Source organism: Hemicordylus capensis, chromosome 4 (genome assembly GCF_027244095.1).
Source record: "Hemicordylus capensis ecotype Gifberg chromosome 4, rHemCap1.1.pri, whole genome shotgun sequence".
Classification (NCBI taxonomy): Eukaryota; Metazoa; Chordata; class Lepidosauria; order Squamata; family Cordylidae; genus Hemicordylus; species Hemicordylus capensis.
Window position 1 is genome coordinate 222,002,041 of NC_069660.1, and position 18,950 is coordinate 222,020,990.

An 18,950-nucleotide genomic window follows, 5' to 3' on the forward strand; every position below is an offset into this window, starting at 1 on the left:
AATAATTAATATAACATTATTATTTTTATATCAGGGTTGATGGGGGGAAGCTCCTTTGGCTCCTTTGCAAATATCTACTCTTTCAAAATCACAGGTGTCTGTCCCCGACCACCCCATTTGTGCAATAAAGAGATTTACTAATACTTGAAGAAGCAGATATCTGCAAAAGTACAAAAATGATATATCTTTCAGCAAAAAAGTAGATACTGCATATAAGGGAGCTAGTTTGTGTGGAAATTAATGCTTAAATTCTTATTAGAATTCAATCTAATTTGTTAATCTAATTTTGTTAATCTGACATATCATGGCACGTATGCATTTTCATAATACCAATGAGAATCAATCATCCAGTCTCTTTGCTAAAGCAATGGATCTGGCCAAAGCTAACTAATCATCACATTAGAATCCTGGGCCTTCTCCTAAATTTCATTTTAAATGCTAACTGGTACATAAATCTGAATTAGTCTGCCAGGAAGATTCAGTCTTTATTATATAACTTGAGGCATATCTATATTAAACAGTTAAATCAAATTAAATGTATTTAAGAAAAGAGCTAAAGAGGCAGCTCTCTTATATTTAGTAGGGGGAGAGCAATTATTCCTATTCAGCTCAGCATAGCGTAGCATCCCTCTAGTGGTTGTTGCTGGTGTCTTCTTTTCAGACTGTAAAGCTTTTGGGGATGGGAAACCATTCCGCCCCCCTCCCCTTGGGCTATGTAAACCGCTTCGGGAACTTGTTCGTGTTGAAAAGCAGTATATAAATATTGATAATCATGGCTGACAAGTTACTCATTGCCTAACCTAATCTTTTATTTTCAATGGGACTACTTTGAGTAATTTTCCTCATTATGTCACTCATGATTATTAATATTTATATACTGCTTTTCAGCATGAACAATAGTCATTCTCCCATAGCACACAATATTCTGTTTGTTTGTTAGTTTTTTTTAATTTTTATACCACTTAATATAGAAATCTCTAGGTGGTGTACAAATTAAAACATAATATAAAATATAAAACATTTAAAATTCATAAATACAGATAAAATCACAATAGAGAAAAACACATTAAAATTTAAAATTCAGCTAAAAGCCTGGGAAAACAGGTACGTCTTCAGGGAGCACATTCCAAAGCCCTGGGGCAGCCACAGAGAAGGCCCAGGCCCCAGGCAGATTGTTTGCTGCCGTAAACAAGTTTGTGGCAACCATAACCAGACCTCTCCAGATGATCTTAATAGGCAACAGGGTTCACGACAGATAAGGCACTCTCTTAAGTACCCTGGACCTAAGCCTTTAAGGGCTTTATAGGTAATAACCAGCACTTTGTATTTTGTTCGGAAACACAGCAGCACCCAATGCAGTTAGAATCAGTGTTATATGGTCTCTTTGGATAAACTCAGAGACCAATTTGGCTGCTGCATTCTGTACCAATTGTAGTTTCCGAACTACGTACAAAGGCAGCCCCACGTAGAGTGCCTAGAGGTTACCAGCATGTGTACCACCGTTTTAATGTCATTTGTCTCCAGAAATGGGTGTATCTGGCGTATTAGCCAAAGCTGATAAAAAGCACTGCTGGCCACAGCCTCAACCTGAGAAACCAGGGAGAGTTTGGGATTCAGGAGCACTCCCAGACTATGAACCTGATCTTCAGTATAGTACTCTATACTCTATAGTACTCTATAGGTACTATAAAGTGTAGACTTGGAAGGGGCTACATAATTTCTTAATAAGAACGTTTTGGTACCCTCACAAAACTACAGTTTCCAGATTCTCTGGAGGAAGACACAATAATTAAACTGCTGTAGAGATGTCCTCATTAAGCTATCCAAAACAGAAACAGGGAGGGGAAAGTAGCACAAACTGAGATTTCCAGGGATTGAGAACTCTTAATTTTCAGAGGACATTGTGAAGGCTGTTTGAAAACAGGGAGCCATTTAATTTTGAGAAATGGAAATGCCTCCTGAAGTTGCTCCTTTTCCTATGAGACTAACATACCCTAACCCAAAGTCATGAAGGATTTGGCCTCCTAAGGAAAATATTTCCCCAGCTCCAAATACTTATAGAACTATATAGCACTTCAGTCTCTCAAAAGAAAAAAAAAGAAAAAGGGCTTTTCCAAAGCCTTCAATTCCACATACCGACAGAAATAAATGTGGGAAGAAATTGTCCCGAATATCCAATACACATTTCATTTCACAAGGAGGCATTCACAAAAATGAAAGAATTACTTAGAAGGCAGCTGAGGGGTATTGTTAGGAGAATGAAATCATTACAATAATGTCTATAGATAATTTAGTACAAATGATATATACACCACAGTTCAGAGAAAAGCACAAACAAGTCCAGCAATTAGGCTTCCCTTCTTGGGACTGTGGTTATAGGATTCTTGTAAATAATACTGAATATGTGCAGTTAGAGGAAAAACCAAAACAGACATTAATAACTTTGATGTGATGGGCAAACAGCAGGGAAAAATTGGAGATATGTTTGTGGGACCGCAAAGTAGCAGGGTCAGAAACACCACCCTCTCCCCCTCCAAAAGAGACAATTAGCAGCAACAATTAGTGGTGACAGTGAATGGATGTTTATATACAAAACCAGTTTTAAAAGAGAACAGGAGAAAAGGATGCTGATATAGAAGCAGAAGAATGGGCCATACTGGAAGACATGATGAGATATCTGTTAAATTGTGAGATACTTGTCCAAATTACAGGAAAGTTTGTATCACTGTAATGATGCTCTAACTTTCATACAAAGGGGAAAGGAAATGCTGCACTAATCAGGAATACTATGAATTTATATGGGATTAGATACAGACTCACCAGCTCCTCATGCCATTTTTAGTGACAAGATGAAGAAAAAAGTCCTATTTGTATCTAGGACTGGATGAGGGCGAACAATCTGAGACTCAATCCAGACAAGACAGAAGTACTGCTGATCAGTGGTTGCCTGGGTGAATGATGTTCAGCCTGTTCTAGATGGGGTTACACTCCCCCCGAAGGACCAGGTTCACAGTTTGGGAGTGCTCTTTGATCCAGCACTGTTGCTAGAGGCTCAAGGGGCCTCTGTGGTTCAGAGCGCCTTTTATCAGCTCCAGCTGATACGCCAACTGCGACCTTACCTGGACAGAGATAGCTTGGCCACAGTTACTCATAGTCTGGTAAACTCTCACTTAGATTACTGCTTGTCTATGGGGCTGCCTTTGAAAATGGTCCGGGAAACTGCAGCTGGTACAAAACAGGACGGCAAAATTATTAACTGGGGCTGGACGTTTTAAGCATCTTACGAAAGTGCTTTGTCAGCTGCACTGGCTCCCAGTCCATTTCCGGGCCCAATTCTAAGTGTTGGTTTTAACCATCAAAGCCCCAAATGTCTTGGGATTGGGTTACTTGGGTGAGCACCTTGCCCCATATGTACCAATCTGGGTGACTATTAGGGAGAGGGCCTTTTCGGTGGTTGTACCCCATTTATGGAATAGCCTCCCCAATGAGGTTTGCCTGGCTCCGTCATTCACCCAGGCCTTTTAAATTTAAATTTTGATTTTAAAACGGATTTTAAAAGTTTTTAAACTGCTTCTTTTAAATGGCTTCGTTTTGTATTTTGTATCCCTCCCCTACTTTTGGTCTATGATTTAATGCGTCATGTTTGTCATGTGTTTTTATTTTAATGCTGTGTTTTGAGCCGGCTTACAAATAAAATTAATTAATTACTTGTAGGAAGATGATTTTATTGTATGCCTATTTCTAGAATTTGAGAAAGTAACATGTATTGTTGTCTTCTACTATGCACTTACCCGATCTTCTTCTTCTCTAAGATCTGGCATGGTGCTGATACAGAGGCTAACTGCAGTGATGGCAACAAAGGAAACAGATATGCAAGCAAAGATCTTTCCTGGGACTCCCGAGTGAGGATTCTCTACCATATCCCTGAGCTTTCTCATGCACAAACCCAAACGGCTGCGGTCCTCGAAGGCACATTGGGGCTCCTCATTAGCTACCATTTCATCTTCAAATAATGCAGCCTCAGCCATCTCCTCCTCCTTCTGTCGCAATCTTTTCTTACAGCACCACTCCAGGTGTTCCTCTTCTATCCCCCAATAAACAAGCTCATCTTGGAAAGAGAGGGCACACATTTCCCTGAGGAGCCTTAGCTTCCCAGCTGTCAAAAAAGTCATAATGGTCCTGAAGGCACAAGGATTGCGGTCAAAAAAAAATTCATTGCAGCTGACATCATAATCATCACAAATATCCATGATCTCATCGTAGTTGTTGCATGATTTTAGTTTTCCAAGTCTGGTCAATGGGCAATTCTCTAATGTGGTCCAAGCAATCCTGTATTTGATACCACCTACATTGATAATTACATACCGGGTTTGGTCCTCCCAGCGGGTGAAGCAACACAAGTCTTCCCCAGGACGCAGAAGTTTGGCTTTTTTGTAGAAGAATCCTTTTTTGGTCTGCACCTCGCAAAGTGTTTCCAAGTTGTTGTAAGAATATGAGGTGAACTCGGGATCTGCGTTCCCAGGGAGTAATGCCATTTCCTGATACATTTGTTACGTTCATGGGGGTGCCCAGCCTAATCAAAGAAATAGTGGATTCTTGACTGATGGGGACACAAAGCCAAGTCTAAAAAAACAATAATAAAGCAAGAGTCACAGAGTTAGCATTTTAATAAAGGCAAAACAAAACTCCTCTGTATTTTAGGATCAATTTAAGTTTTGTTTCCAATTTGAGAAAGACTGACTCTCACTGATCTTATAGAAAAGGGCTGAGATCACAAAGAGCTCATCTGCATGGGAATCTTCAAGGACTCAGCAATGGGAAACAGCACATTTTTTGAAAGGTAGCAAGATTTGTGTGATGTTTGTTTCTTTTTTCTGTGCAGTATACACATGTCCTGCAGTTTTCCAAGTGTACAGGGCAAGCTGTGCCTCAACATGGTATACCTCAGACTAAAAGAACCTCTGTGCAAAAGAGGTTCTATATTTCAAAAGTTGTCTATATTCCTTCTATAGACTTCATGGCATTTATCTGCCCATAAAGCAAAGAGGTTTTATACACAGAAGGCGAATATATGGTTTCTGCACAGATCAAGGTTTTTCACTGGCAAATTTAGGAAATGAATCTGGAAAAGAATTATCCATAGTAATTCCAGTCACTTCATAACTAGTGTTTATCTGTTAACCTGATCATAACAGGTATAGTGGGCAATGAAAATAATTAAGCTTTAGTCTACAAAAGAATATGATGCTAGTATTCTTCAAAGAAATCATTTCTCAAAGTTATATTGTCTTTTTTGTTACATGGCAGCAGCATGTAATCAGAGCAAACATTATAAGTAGCATACGTCAAAATCAGATACAGATTTTAATTGTGTTGTTCAATGAAAACATTAAAATTTATTTTTACAATGGGCTTGCAATTTTCAATAAACTTAAGGGGAAAGTATCTTACAGTGCAACCCAATGGAATCCTTGGAAAATCTATAAAAGTTGTAACACCATTACATCTTCATGTTGTTGAATATTGTTGCTTTTGTCAAAATAATAAAGAAAATTTTATCCATATGTGGTAGAGGGAATACAGTGGCTAAGACATAACTCTAAAATGACAGAACTACAAAAATTAAAAAAAAAAAAGGATTTTTGTTAAACCCATTACTTTTTAATGTAACATCTGCATGTATGCTACCTAGCAGTTAACATATTATGTTAGGTTAACATATACCACATCTTGGATAACTCATACCAAACCTTTAAAAAACGGGTTACCAATGGCCTGAGAGATCCATATATATTAATAAAATTAATCTTCAAAAGGTTTGCTACCAGAATACAAATGATTAATGAGTTTTGGAGACTGGTTTTATCCTACATGATTAAGAAAATGGTCTACTTTTACGTTTTGGGTTTTCTTTTCTTTTAAAAGAATATGAAATAGACATTATTTCAGTTAAAATATGTTTCCATATAAAAATTATCTGAATTGATTTAATTTTGTAATGCTTCATATTCCTTGTTATATTTTAAGAAAAACATACAATATAAAACAATCAGATGCTGGTGAATGAATTAATGAATTAAATTGAGGTCTTCATATTCTCATGTAATTTTAAAATAATTTCTGTTATGTATTTTGTTCTGTAAGCAACTAAAAGTAAAAATGACAGTAGTGAAAACCCATAAAATATTAACAACTCAGCCAGTGATGTAATTTTACATTAAGTTAAAGAAGGCAAAAGGGAATTTAACCAACTAATGATATATTTATTATATTGATTCAGTGGATATGCTTTCTTAACACGATGTATTCTATCTATCTATATGCATTTAAATGTATGTATGCATACTGGTTTACATACTGCACAGTCCCCACCAATCCAAGAGTGGGGTCACTCTGGTTCCATCCATTTCCAAACCTTGTCCATGATGCTACTGAGCATCGTTCTGTATTCGATGCTCAGTTCGATGCTCAGTTCTATGTTCTGTGGCACCTAATAATTGTGCCAGAGCACTCTAGAGACAATTTCCCCATCATTCCTAATGAGAAAATTGTCACTAGAGGGTTGATGCAATTCTTAGGCACCACAGACCCTCTTCATGCCTGGCAGCGGCGTGCACAGTTAGGGTTTGGAGGTGGATTGAACCAGTGTGCACACCCCGCTCTTGGATCTATGGGACACTGCACAGTATGTAAGTCACTTTTAAAAAGTAATTTAGCAAGTTTTGCTGTTGCAAAGTGCCTGCAGAGCAAGCATATCCAGAGGGGGAAAGGAAAGAGCACTGCCATCACAAGCGAGTACTTTCAGAATATGATGCTTTGTCTGGTGAGATAAAATATTAAGAGCCAAGTATATGGGTGCCATGTTTCCATTCCATGCCTTACTTATTATACTGCATACAATTTTTCTGGCAAAAGGCCAAGACATAGTTTTTATTTCCATTTCAGCATATACAGAAAATGTGTTGACAGTGGGGGGTTTTAAAACCTAAAACTTCTGGCAGACGTTTTTTGTTTTGGCATGTACATTAACATTTTGGCATGAACATTAACGTCTATACACTTCTACTTTCAGTGTAAATCTGACTTGTTGGTTCCATTCCTCTAACTGAGAGGATGATAAGCTTTCGCTTGTGGATATTATAAATATTATATAAACTAAGCGACATGACAAGCATGCATTATATCTTCGGCTGTTATATCTTCACTGGACAGTTTAGGGTACTAATTGTGGTATACCCAGTATTTTAAATACAAATGGATGAATATGGACAATGTTGAACGTTGAAGGGCACGGTTCTTGGATCCAGCATTCTCCCAAATAGTTTAAACTATAAAGGTTGGGCATAAAATTAAATCTCTTGACTAATATTTGGAATGGGAACCACCAGGCTAAAGCCTAGGGCAGGGGGAGGCAACTTTGGCTCTCCAGCCACAGTTTATTGCCTACCCCCAGCCTAGGGGCTAAAACAACCCTCTATAGAACCAGGGTAGAGTGAGAATCTGGGGAAATGCTGGAGGTTCTTTCATGCCTCTTACTTTTCCCAAGCAACTTTCAATCTTGGAGCAGCGATATGTGAAAGGGATTTTTTAAAAACTCCATAAAAGTTGCTAAAGATTGACTTAATATGCTGAATAATAATTCTGTAGATGGTGATTGCTTAAGAAAAAAACCCACCACAGTTGTTTAACCTCCCACCCAGATCCTAGGTCCCAGATCCGACTTGTATGTCATCAACCCTGTGTTATTTATTTTGTGAGTTTTATTATACTGGTGACAGCATTCTATGAACTATGGCTATGCAATCTGATATCAAGGCAAAGTAAACCTCAGCTGCTTTTTAAAGTGATCTGTAGGGAGTATCAGAACACATGAGGCTATGCATTAAAGATAGTTAATGGCAGCCATTTCTCGATGCCTGGCTTTTTCTTCACCACTCTGTGTCCATGTGTTACCGTCAATTTCCAGCACCGCTTTCTCAGCGCGGCCAGAGTGGCTCTCCCTGCCTTTTAAAGGCAGGGAGAGTCACTTGCAGCCACACTGTGAACACGGTGCTGGCCGATTTAATTTGCAAACGGGGCTGCACAGCCCCATTTGTGAGCTAAACTACTTCCCCCTGCGTCTGACATCAGATGCAGGAGGCATGGCTGGGGCGCAAGATGCGGCCCCTGAAGGGTTGTATAACAGTTGTAAAACTGGGCATTGTTCTCCCTGGTATCAACTTTTCACAACTGCCTAGTTTAGATTTGAATTCACCAATTATTGTGGGATAGTATATGTTAAATTTTGTCACAGCCAGGACTTTAAAAGCAATGTGAATTGTGCAGTTTCCAAGCTGAGAGCAAAGGCAGCAGTGCCAGCACCTCTCATGGACTTCTTTTGACCTTAAAGTGTTAATATGTGTTGAAGGCACTAGGAAGAGTCAGAATGCTGCCTACAATCAACACAGAGAAACATTCAGTTTCTCAACCCAGAACCCATTATTAGCTGCGACTAGGCTATCCACATTGCCAGTGCCAGCTATTTAAATCCAGGTCTGTAAACATTACACACATGGACACATTGCAAACTGTGGGCCAGCACTTGTCAGAAATCCTTAGGACTGGTTCTCACATGTACAGTCCACTTCATTGCTGTACATTTGACAACTAGGAGTTGAATGGGCAGACTGATGTCATTGATTCAAACTTGTGTTTGAATTGAAGTTAGGTGGTATGATACAGATTAGGGTGCCATCTTTTCAACATGTATTTCTTATCTCTAGCAGCATAGCTTGACTCTCAGAGATTAAGCTGGTGAAGCTTCTCATATCACTTTATCTCCATGCTAGGAAAAATTTCATTTCATTTCTGTGTGACAAGCAGCTTTAAAGGCAAAAAGCAGGGCCAGCAAGGATCTGCACATGCTTGCCTGCTAAACAGGAGCTTGGGAGAGCCCTGAAGGTATAATATGGTCATTTTGGAAGGACAGCCAAAATTTGAGAAACACTATCAAGAGAATATTGAAAACAAGAATAATAAAGGTCCTAGGCAACTATATGGCTGATTTTGTACTGCGCCTTTACGGCATTCTGCTGTTTTGCTGCATTTAACTTAATCTGTTCAGACCCTTTCCAAAAGGCCACACGTTTCAGTAGCAGTGGAACGGCTGCTGGAAGGGGACTCTGAGGCTAATTAATCATTTGAGTAACAAGTGAGAAGAGCTCAGTGAACAGGCCAGAGGTCAAAAGAGGTGGACATTTCTGGACAAGCACCTCATTGCTGTAGATGGGAGGGGTACTTCATTCTAACCACAAACAACACTGCCAGCTTTTCATATTCTCCAAGGACCCCTGAAATAAGAAGGTTACTGAGCAACTGATGAGTTTGCAAACAAATCTTCCAGTTCAAGAAACAATCAGGGCCTTTCATAACACACAGGCTGATTATGCACATTTCACATATCATTTACAAAGTTTCATTACTAGGGGGCCATGCCCTCTACACAACAAGTATTCCCTCTTTGGAGCCATGTAACTTCCAGACAAATTACCTGCCACTGCCATCTTGAGACGCTTTCACATGCATGAAAATGTCAGGATTTCTTGAAAGCAAGAGAGAACATTACAGAGGCTGTTTTGTAAAAATCATTATGAGTGACAAGTTTTTGTTTCAAGCATTTATTTTCATGCTGCAAAGGACAAGCTGCTGCTCAGAACCCATATATTATTCTGCAAGGGCCTGCTGCACATATTAAAATCACTGGGTGTCAGTTAATAATGCCCCAGACACACTTCACACTTGCCAAGGTTTTTATCCCCTTCACCCCATCAAATGGTGTCATTTTTAAAAATCCTATTACAACGGAAAAAATAATCTGGGCTTTCAATTCCTTCAAACGAAAAGGAACCAAGCACTTTCTTTTGAACAGATGTTATTGAGAGATATGCTGTACCATAAATGTGAGGTCTAATTCATGATCTGAAAAAGAGATGCTCAGAGGAATTTGTATCAAAGGCATCCAATCTGCTAGTGCAGCCTAGCAATTCTCAAACTACACCATCTCAAAAACTCTCCATTGTCCTTAGGGTCAGTTTCTCTTCCTGCTTGTAGATACATACATGCAATCTTGCCTAGAACAGATGCTTGATTCAGATGTCTGAAGACAAAGATTGCCCCATCCAATAAGAAGTTTAAGAAAGGTACTATGACACAATTGAAATATTTTTAACTGATGCATACAGCAGACTGGCCTTTGTGGATCCACAAACAACTAGATAGCATGCAGCTGTTTCATGGCCACTGGGCCAGAAGAAAAATTAATTGATTGATTGACTGACTGCAGGCAATTAGGGATTACATTATCAACCAATGACCTTGGGAATGAAGGAGAAGGGAAGGATCAGTGGGAATTAAGTAGGGCTGTCACCCAACAATAAATCTTAATTTATTAGCCATATCGGCAATTAATAAATTAATTTATTAAATTTGTATTCATTTGCACATAAGGGGAAAGATAGTTCTGAAACAGAAAACATACAGGTAGACCGTGTCACACAGTCCTGACAATTGTGGTTTCGCGTATCCACGACTGGGCAATGGAGACCCAACCTCAGTATATGCTGCTTTAAATAGGTTAAAAACCGCTTATCCACAGTTCCCAGGTGGCTGGAAATCACCTCCGAGGTCATTTCCGGCCATGATTTGGTTGAACAGAGCCATTTTGTGGGTTTTTCTTGGAGAGAAAAAAAACACACAACTCCACAATGTCTATCTTATGTTTCTTTTAGATTGTGAGCCCTTTGGGGTCAGGGATCCATCTTATCTATTTATTATTTCTCTGTGTAAACCACCCTGAGCCATTTTTGGAAGGGCAGTATAGAAATCGAATGAAGAAGAAGAAGAAGAAGAAGAAGAAGAAGAAGAAGAAGAAGAAGAAGAAGAAGAAGAAAGAAATCAAGTCAAAATAATCGACATAGCAATACCAGGGGATAGCAGAATAGAAGAAAAAGAAATAGAAAAAATAACAGAATACAAAGATCTACAAATTGAAATTGAAAGGCTGTGGCAGAAAAAGACCAAAATAATCCCAGTGGTAATTGGCGCCCTGGGTGCAGTTCCAAAAGACCTTGAAGAGCACCTCAACACCATAGGGGCCACAGAAATCACCATCAGCCAATTACAAAAAGCAACTTTACTGGGAACAGCCTATATTCTGCGACGATATCTATAACAACAGCAACAACATTGACAATAAAATTCTGGCATCCCAGGTCCTTGGGAAGGACTTGATGTCTGGATAAAACAAACCAGTCAATAACACCTGTCTGACTGTGTAAATAAATAATAATAATAGGATAATCTAAACATGCAAGATGTTCCCACATGGAAATGCAGGTTCTGGCATTAACATTTCTATGCTTCTATGTGTGTAGATGCTTCAAGGTGTGCTAAATATGAATTATTTGGTATACCTTAAAGCTTTAAGAAAACGTCTTCTTCGCTATGAACCACACTGTCCATTGAGATCATCAGAAGTTCTGCAGTTGCCAACAGCTCATCTTGTGGCTACTTGGGAACGGGCCTTCTCAATTGCTGCCCCGAGGCTTGGGAACATGCTCCCTGCTGAAATAAGAGCCTCCCCATCTCTTACAACTTTTAAAAAGGCAGTCAAGACACATTTGTTCACCCAGGCTTTTAATTAGATACTGTGTTAATAGTTTGATGATTTTTTAATAGTTTTAACATTTTAAATTTTAAACTGTTGTAATATATATATTTATTTACAGTACAAGACCGAACACAACATACATACAACAAGCAGTAATAATACAATTATCAGAAGAAGAAAAGGGCGGGGGGAGAATAACGCATACAACATATCAATTAAAATTGGTTAAAACATTTCTTATTTTTATAGCAGCTGCACAAAATCTGGCTGTGGCCAAGGTAGGAACATAAGAACATAGGAAACTGCTATATACTGAGTCGGACCATTGGTCTATCAAGCTCAGTACTGTCTTCACAGACTGGCAGCAGCTTCTCCAAGGTTGCAGGCAGGAATCTCTCTCAGCCCTATCTTGGAGAAGCCAGGGAGGGAACTTGAAACCTTCTGCTCTTCCCAGAGCGGCTTCATCCCCTGAGGGGAATATCTTGCAGTGCTCACACATCAAGTCTCCCATTCATATGCAACCAGGGCAGACCCTGCTTAGCTATGGGGACAAATCATGCCTGCTGCCACAAGACCAGCTCTCCTCTCCTCACAAGGGTAATTCCCTTGTGCTGACCTGACAGGAAGAGATCAACACAGAACTCATCCTGATGTCCCAAAAATTTGCACAAATAAGGTTCGAGCCAGGAGGTACGGATGGTTTTGTAAAAGGTACAGTGTAAGAGCACATGCACAGTTGTCTCAACCACTTCTGCACTACAGAGACAGAGTCAATCCTTATACAGTAAGGGATGCCCTTATACCTTCCCTCCAAAACCATAGATGGTAAGACATTAAATTGAGCCTGGGAGAATGCTCTCCTTTGGGTCAGAGCAGACAAGTACATAAGATACACTGCTGGAAGTGGGTAACTTGAGAAGTAATCATTATAAACCCCAATAGAGACCCTACTCAGGTCCCTTTGTTTCTCCAGGTCCCAAATTCTCTGTTTTAAAACTTTTTTTTGACTAAATCTGGGCCTAAGGGGCGTATGAATTGCTCAGAAAACCCACAATTACCCAGTATGACCTGTACATTTTTCTTCCAAATAGACTGATATTCGTCCTTTAGAACCAAAGGAATCAAGCCCAACCCATGAGAGTTAATTTCGTGCCAGTACTTAATTAAGTGTAACCAAGCCTGGGCTACTATCCTGATAATGCCTGCCTCTAAACGAATTGACGCATTCGAGACACAACGAGCGAGTTGGAAAATACTTTGTAGAAATCTCATTTGAACCCGTTCAAGTGACTGTAGATTTCCTGTCAAAATAATCTGTATTCCATTGAGCATCTGGGCTAAAATTTAAGCTTGGTAAACCTTCAGCGCAGCAGGAATGGAATAGGCCCCTTTGGTGTAAATTTTTTTTAATACAGCTGTGACTGTATGTTGAGCCTTAGTGGCTAAATAGTCACAGTGGGGTCTCCATGAGAGATGCTCATGGAGCACAAGGCCAAGATATTTGTAATGTTTTAACCTTTTTATTTGTTCTTTTTATTGTTTTGTTGTAAACCGCCCAGAGACTTGTGTTTAGGGTGGTATACAAATATGTTAAATAAAATAAAATAATAAAATAAATAATTTGAACCTAAGGAAGGGGGGATGTTAAAACAGGACACTGTAAAACTGGAAAAGGTACAGAGGAAGGCAACCAAGATGATCGGGCCTAGAGCACCTTTCTTATGAGGCAAAGCTACAACACCTGGGGCTGTTAGTTTAGAAAAAAAGACAACTGCAGGGACACATGATAGAAGTCTATAAAATCATGCATAGTGTGGAGAAAGTGAATAGCAAGAAATTCTTCTTCATCTCACATAACACTATAACCAGGGTTCATTCCATGAAATTGATTTCCAGGAAATTTAGGACCAACAAACAGAAGTACTTTTTCACACAACGCATGATCAACTTGTGGAATTCTCTGCCTCTGAATACCAGTTGCAGGGGAGTAACAGCAGGAGAGAGGGCATGCCTTCAACTCCTGCCTGTAGGCTTCCAGCGGCATCTGGTGGGCCACTGTGTGAAACAGGATGCTGGACTAGATGGGCCTTGGGCCTGATCCAGCAGGGCTGTTCTTATGTTCAAAGGGGGCCTGAGTTGGGGCATTCAAAGCCTTGTGGAGGTTCCAAGAAGGGAATCTATGATCAGGAGGAGGAGCTAAGTTGTTGGCTCCTTTAAGGAAGCAATGTATATGTGGATAGTGTACAAAAGATCCTTGAACAACAATCTTGAAGACCAAGGAGAGGGCAGAGTTCTGTCTCTTCAGCATATTGGGATGCAGACCAATATCAATACCTGACTGGATGAATGCCAACACTTCTGGAATCCCCAATGATAGAGTAAACCACCCAGATGACAGATTCGGTTTAATTGTAAACCGCCCAGGGACACATGTTTTGGGTGGTATAGAAATATTCTAAATAAAATAAAAAAATAATAAATAGAGGACAGATATGTTTCCTGTGTCTCCATTGTGAGAAGTCTTCCACGTTGTCTAGTAGATTCTGTTGGGTCTACGTGAGGCAAGTTTGGTGTTTTGCACCAGTACGGAGTATCCCCCTTTTGCTAACGCTGAGTGGTCAACTTCCACGTGTAGAGTTGGAGCCAGTCTGGATCCGGATGTAGGATGGGACCCTGGGAGAGCAAATCCGGGTGGTGAGGAAGAGGCTATGGGGGTCATTTGAAGAGAGCAACAAGGAAAAGCGTGGTCTTCTGGGCCAACATGGAGCAAATAGAATGAGATCTGCCTTTCCTTGGGGTAGTTTTTGTAGGATCTTGGCTATGATGGCTGTCAGTGGAAATGTGTAATGAACCTGGTGGCCAGGGAGCTGGCAGGGGCCTGTCACTTCTGCTCATGGGGAGACAAACCTGGAGACCCAGTTAGCTGGTCATTTGTCGGAAAACTTCAGGGAGCAGAGACTGACAACTGAGCCAGTCCACCATTTGGTTGGATGAGCTGCTCAGATGTTCCACCATGATGGATTGGAAATGTTGTTCCATCCAGGTAAAGAGGAGGTAAGATTCTGTCATCAGAGAGCATGATTTCATTCTTCCTTGATTGTTGATGTGGGATTTCACCATCACACTGTTGGTCCAGATTAGGACATGGCGATTCCAAATGAGTGGTAAGAAGTACAGGAGGGCCAGTTGGCTCTAGCCAACTGATGCTCTTCTAGCTTTCTCTGGTGTTCCATGTGCCTTGGGTGTATGCAATGTGCCCCCCAGCTGGAGAGGCTGGCATCTGTGGTGATGATCATTTGGGTGGGGGCACCAACGGCAGCCACCATCGTAAAGAGAGGTATAGCTTCTGAGGCAGAAGAAGTTCCTTGTGTGTATGTGACATGATCAGGTCCTGGAAGGGGAACAGATGCCACTGTAATGGCCAAGAATGCTACCGGGCCCACAGGGTGCACTCCAGACAGGCTATCATGGAGCCTTGTATTTGAGCTAGAATAGCAATAGCAATAGCAATAGCAATAGCACTTACATTTATATACCGCTCTATAGCCGGAGCTCTCTAAGCGGTTTACAATGATTTAGCATATTGCCCCCAACATTCTGGGTACTCATTTTACCGACCTCGGAAGGATGGAAGGCTGAGTCAACCTTGAGCCCCTGGTCAGGATCAAACTTGTAACCTTCTGGTTACAGGGTGGCAGTTTTACCACTGCGCCACCAGGGGCTCATCTCCACCAGGGGTTCATCAGAGGCATGAGATCCGCTGAAGACTTGGTCAGAAAGGGGGATATGAGAGATGAGAGTTTCTCCCTGCGGTCGGTGCCCTGTGAAGTGTTGAAAAAGGGCCCCAAGACATTGGAGAGACTGAGATGAAACAAGGCGACTCTTCTGGAAGTTGACAATAAACCTGTGAGTCTGAAGGAGATGGATGGACTTTTTGACATATTGATTGGCTTGGAGAAGGGAAGCAGATCAAGAGATCATCCAAATACGGGTGTATGTGGATGCCTTCCATGCTCATGTGCATGATCAGGGCTTCCATGAGCTTGGTGAATACTCAGGGTGCTGATGGCACACCGAAGGGCATCGCTCTATATTGAAAATGTGTTTGTTGAGGTAGAACCTGAGGTATTTTTGATGGGCTGGGAGGATAGGTATGTGAAGGTAAGCCTCCAAAAGATCTATGGAGGCAAGTAAGTCTTGAAACCTCACTGCTGCTTTGATCGTCTTGAGGGACTCCGTCTGGAGCATCATTTGAGGTTGAACCTATTCATTCTCACTTCCCTCCATGAACCATCCTTCTTTGACACGAGAAATAATATGGAGTATACGCCTTGACACAATTCTGTCAAGGAAACAGTTTCTATTGCTAGGATCTGTAGTAGGTGTTGAATGGTCTGATTCATTTGATGAAGTTTGGTTGGATTTTTGGATAACGGGGTGACAATAAAGTGATCGAGGGGACGGGAGGCAAATTCAAGGGAGTACCCTTGAGATATGGTCTCCAGCACCCAGCAGTCAGAGGTGGAACGGCTCCAGGTTGAGGAGAAGAGAGCTTGCCCCCAACAGGAGGTGAGTCATTGCTTATGACCTTGTTGGGAAGAAGAGGGTGGGAACTGCCTGAGAGATTGGATTCTTGGACTTCTGTTGCTGCTGCTGAGGACACCAGGAAAGTCTGGGATTGGAAGTTCTGTGAAGGAGGCCTGTCGCCCTGGAAAAGGTTTAGTAGGGACGAAAGGAAGGGGAGTTATGTCTGAATGGCCTATGGAAGTCCCTTTTACCAGACGGCATCACTTTTTTCTTGTAGATCTCTACTAGGACAGAGTCCAGAGAGTTTCAGAACAACTTGGCCCCCTTGAAGTGGGTAGAGGCCAGGTTCAACTTAGATTTGTAATCCACTTTCCAACGTTTGAACCAAGACATCTCCGGACTGCCACACCGGAGACCATAGCTCTAGAGGCGTGCTAAATGCAGCCCAAGCTGGAGTTGGCCATAAGGGCTGAAGCTCTGGCAAGTTTATTGATGCCCTGGTGGAGTTTGGTATTCTCAGGAGGTCCTTTGTCCACAGGATAGATGTGTGGGAAAATATAGAGTTGGTAGCCACTGCTCTGATTATTGTGGCTGGAGCTTTGTGGGCCGTGTGAAGGACAAAATAGCATTTCTTTTCTGGGAATTTTGAGTTGTTCATCCCCTTCTTTGTTCATTAGTGCTCCCAAAACTAGTTGTGCCACTACAAAGGCTGTGCATCTACAAGGGACAGAGATAAAGGAGAATTCCATTCTGCTAACATGGTGTTGTGAAAGTGGGGGGAGGGACAGTAGCCTAGGAGGGGATAGAAGAAGGGAAGATGTTCTGGACTAATCCCATGGAAGGCTGAGCTATGTCTCTGAGAGAGACACCATTAGTGGCCCTTTTAGCCTTTGACAAGAGAATATCAAAGCCGGCTGCAGTAAATAGGTGAAAAGAATCAGGAACTTGTGAAGAGGTGTCTTCCTCTGAGAGCTCACCTTCTTTTTTATCAGATGATTGAGAATGCTGAGATTTGGCTGAGTCCAAGGAAGTAGAATCAGAAGCAGATCTGGGAATGTTAGTATTAACTGGTACCATTTGTTGTTACAGGGTCTGGAGGTGGCTGAGTAGGCAGGGGTGGGAGAATAGTATGGGAGGAGCTGCAGGTAGTACTAGAGGTACTGGAGAACTAGTAGGCCTTTTAGGTGAGGGGATATGAAGAAGAGGAGGGAAGAGAGGCCTTTCTTTTGGGGTGCGGAAACATGGTTCTAGGCCTGAAGCAACCCCTCTCTGCCAAAGGAATGGTATTGCGCCATGGACTGGAGTCTAGTGAGGAGGACAGGAGGGAAGGACCCCTGGTTTGGTGGGGGAGTAGGTTAGGAAGAGCTGGTGGTGTATCTGGAGAAGATACGGAGGGGCTGAGAGATTTACATTTTCTAACAATAAATTATTTTAACCAGTATGAGACATCATCAGGGAATGGGTCTCTTGACCCTGTGGCAGTCAGGGGATCAGTATTCATGTTCCTGGGCATCAGTGGCAGAAGCAGAAGTTCAGCATGAGATTGAGGGTAAGTTGGAGTTTCAGGCAGTGGCAGGTCAGGGCATGGTATGGAAGTCCCTTGTTCCTGGAGTGCCTAACTGTGGGTGTGAATGGTGATGCGGGCTGGCAAGTCGGGGGAAACCACGGCCTGGCCGGTTTTCCCTCCCCAATGTTGGAACCAGAGGTCTTTGGCACAGGTGGGATAATGGTGCCCGGCTGTACAGCAACATCTTGTGAGCCTTCGTGGTGGCTGAGGAGGGCTGGTAGTAAATGGTGGGATTGGCACTGCTGACACACCACCTGCAGTAAGAGACATTCACTGAGCCTGGCTACTGGAGCCTTTGGCTTCTTTTTGCACAGCTTCGGTTGATCCAGAGCCTGGCCACCTTTTTGTATAGCTTTTGGGGGCATTTGGAGCCCAAAGCGGCAGTTAGGGATGAATGTGCCATGCCTGTACCCGAAGGGGAGGCAGAGTGGGGGCATGTGCGACCAGAGGGAGGCTGTTTGTTGGGGAGATTAAGCCTGCCCTCAGATTGTGGCCCCTTGGAGAGGGAACCCACCAAAAGCTCTCCAGTGTGGGGAGGATACATCCAGAGAGTGAGAGGAAAATAAATGGAGAACAAAAATAAAGAACAAGACACGATTAGCCGAAGTAAACAACAAAGAAAGTGGCTGGAATTTGGCAAAATCAAACAAAACCGACTCCCTTCCCACCCTGGCACAATTTGAGGGAGGGGGAGGGGAGGAAAGGAAGAAGAAAATTAGCCTGAATGCAATCAGCAAGGAGCTCTCTCTAAATGCTGCTTCCTGAGGCAAGACAGGAACAGAACTGGGGTTTTGGCACCACCTAGCTAACTACTGGATATGAGCTAGCTTCAGCTTTGGATATGATCCTGTCTATCCAGAGGCATGCCGGGCACACAACTCACAACTCTAGGATGACCTACACTGCAGAAAACAGACACTTAATCCTATGGAATTTTGGCACACAAAGTGAATTGATCCTGTTTATGCTTGCAGAGCAGGGACCCAGAGCAAGGTCATGTAAAAAGTACACAGCGTGATTGAATGCTAACATCTTAGTGAAACTTTAGGGAGATTGTATGCAAATTTACTAGGAGTGAGAGCTCCTGGCAGCTAGTTAACGGTGCTAGGTGAATTAAGTGGAGGCAGGAAACTTCGAGTTTAACCAATATATTTCTCTTACAACTTTCAGTTTCATGGATTTCCTTCTTAATTCTAGAGAGAGCTAACT

The 18,950-nt window shown here is 41.8% G+C and overlaps 1 protein-coding gene across 1 annotated transcript in view; it reads right to left on the minus strand.

Moving 5' to 3' along the window:
* KCNG2 (potassium voltage-gated channel modifier subfamily G member 2) overlaps positions 1–18,950 on the minus strand; it is a 130,289-nt gene that overhangs the window by 22,403 nt on the left and 88,936 nt on the right. Inside the window, exon 2 of the mRNA XM_053250997.1 lies at positions 3,792–4,623. Within this exon, the coding sequence (XP_053106972.1) occupies positions 3,792–4,547 (756 nt within the window). The 5' untranslated portion in view covers positions 4,548–4,623. The remainder of the gene's footprint in view (positions 1–3,791; positions 4,624–18,950) is intronic.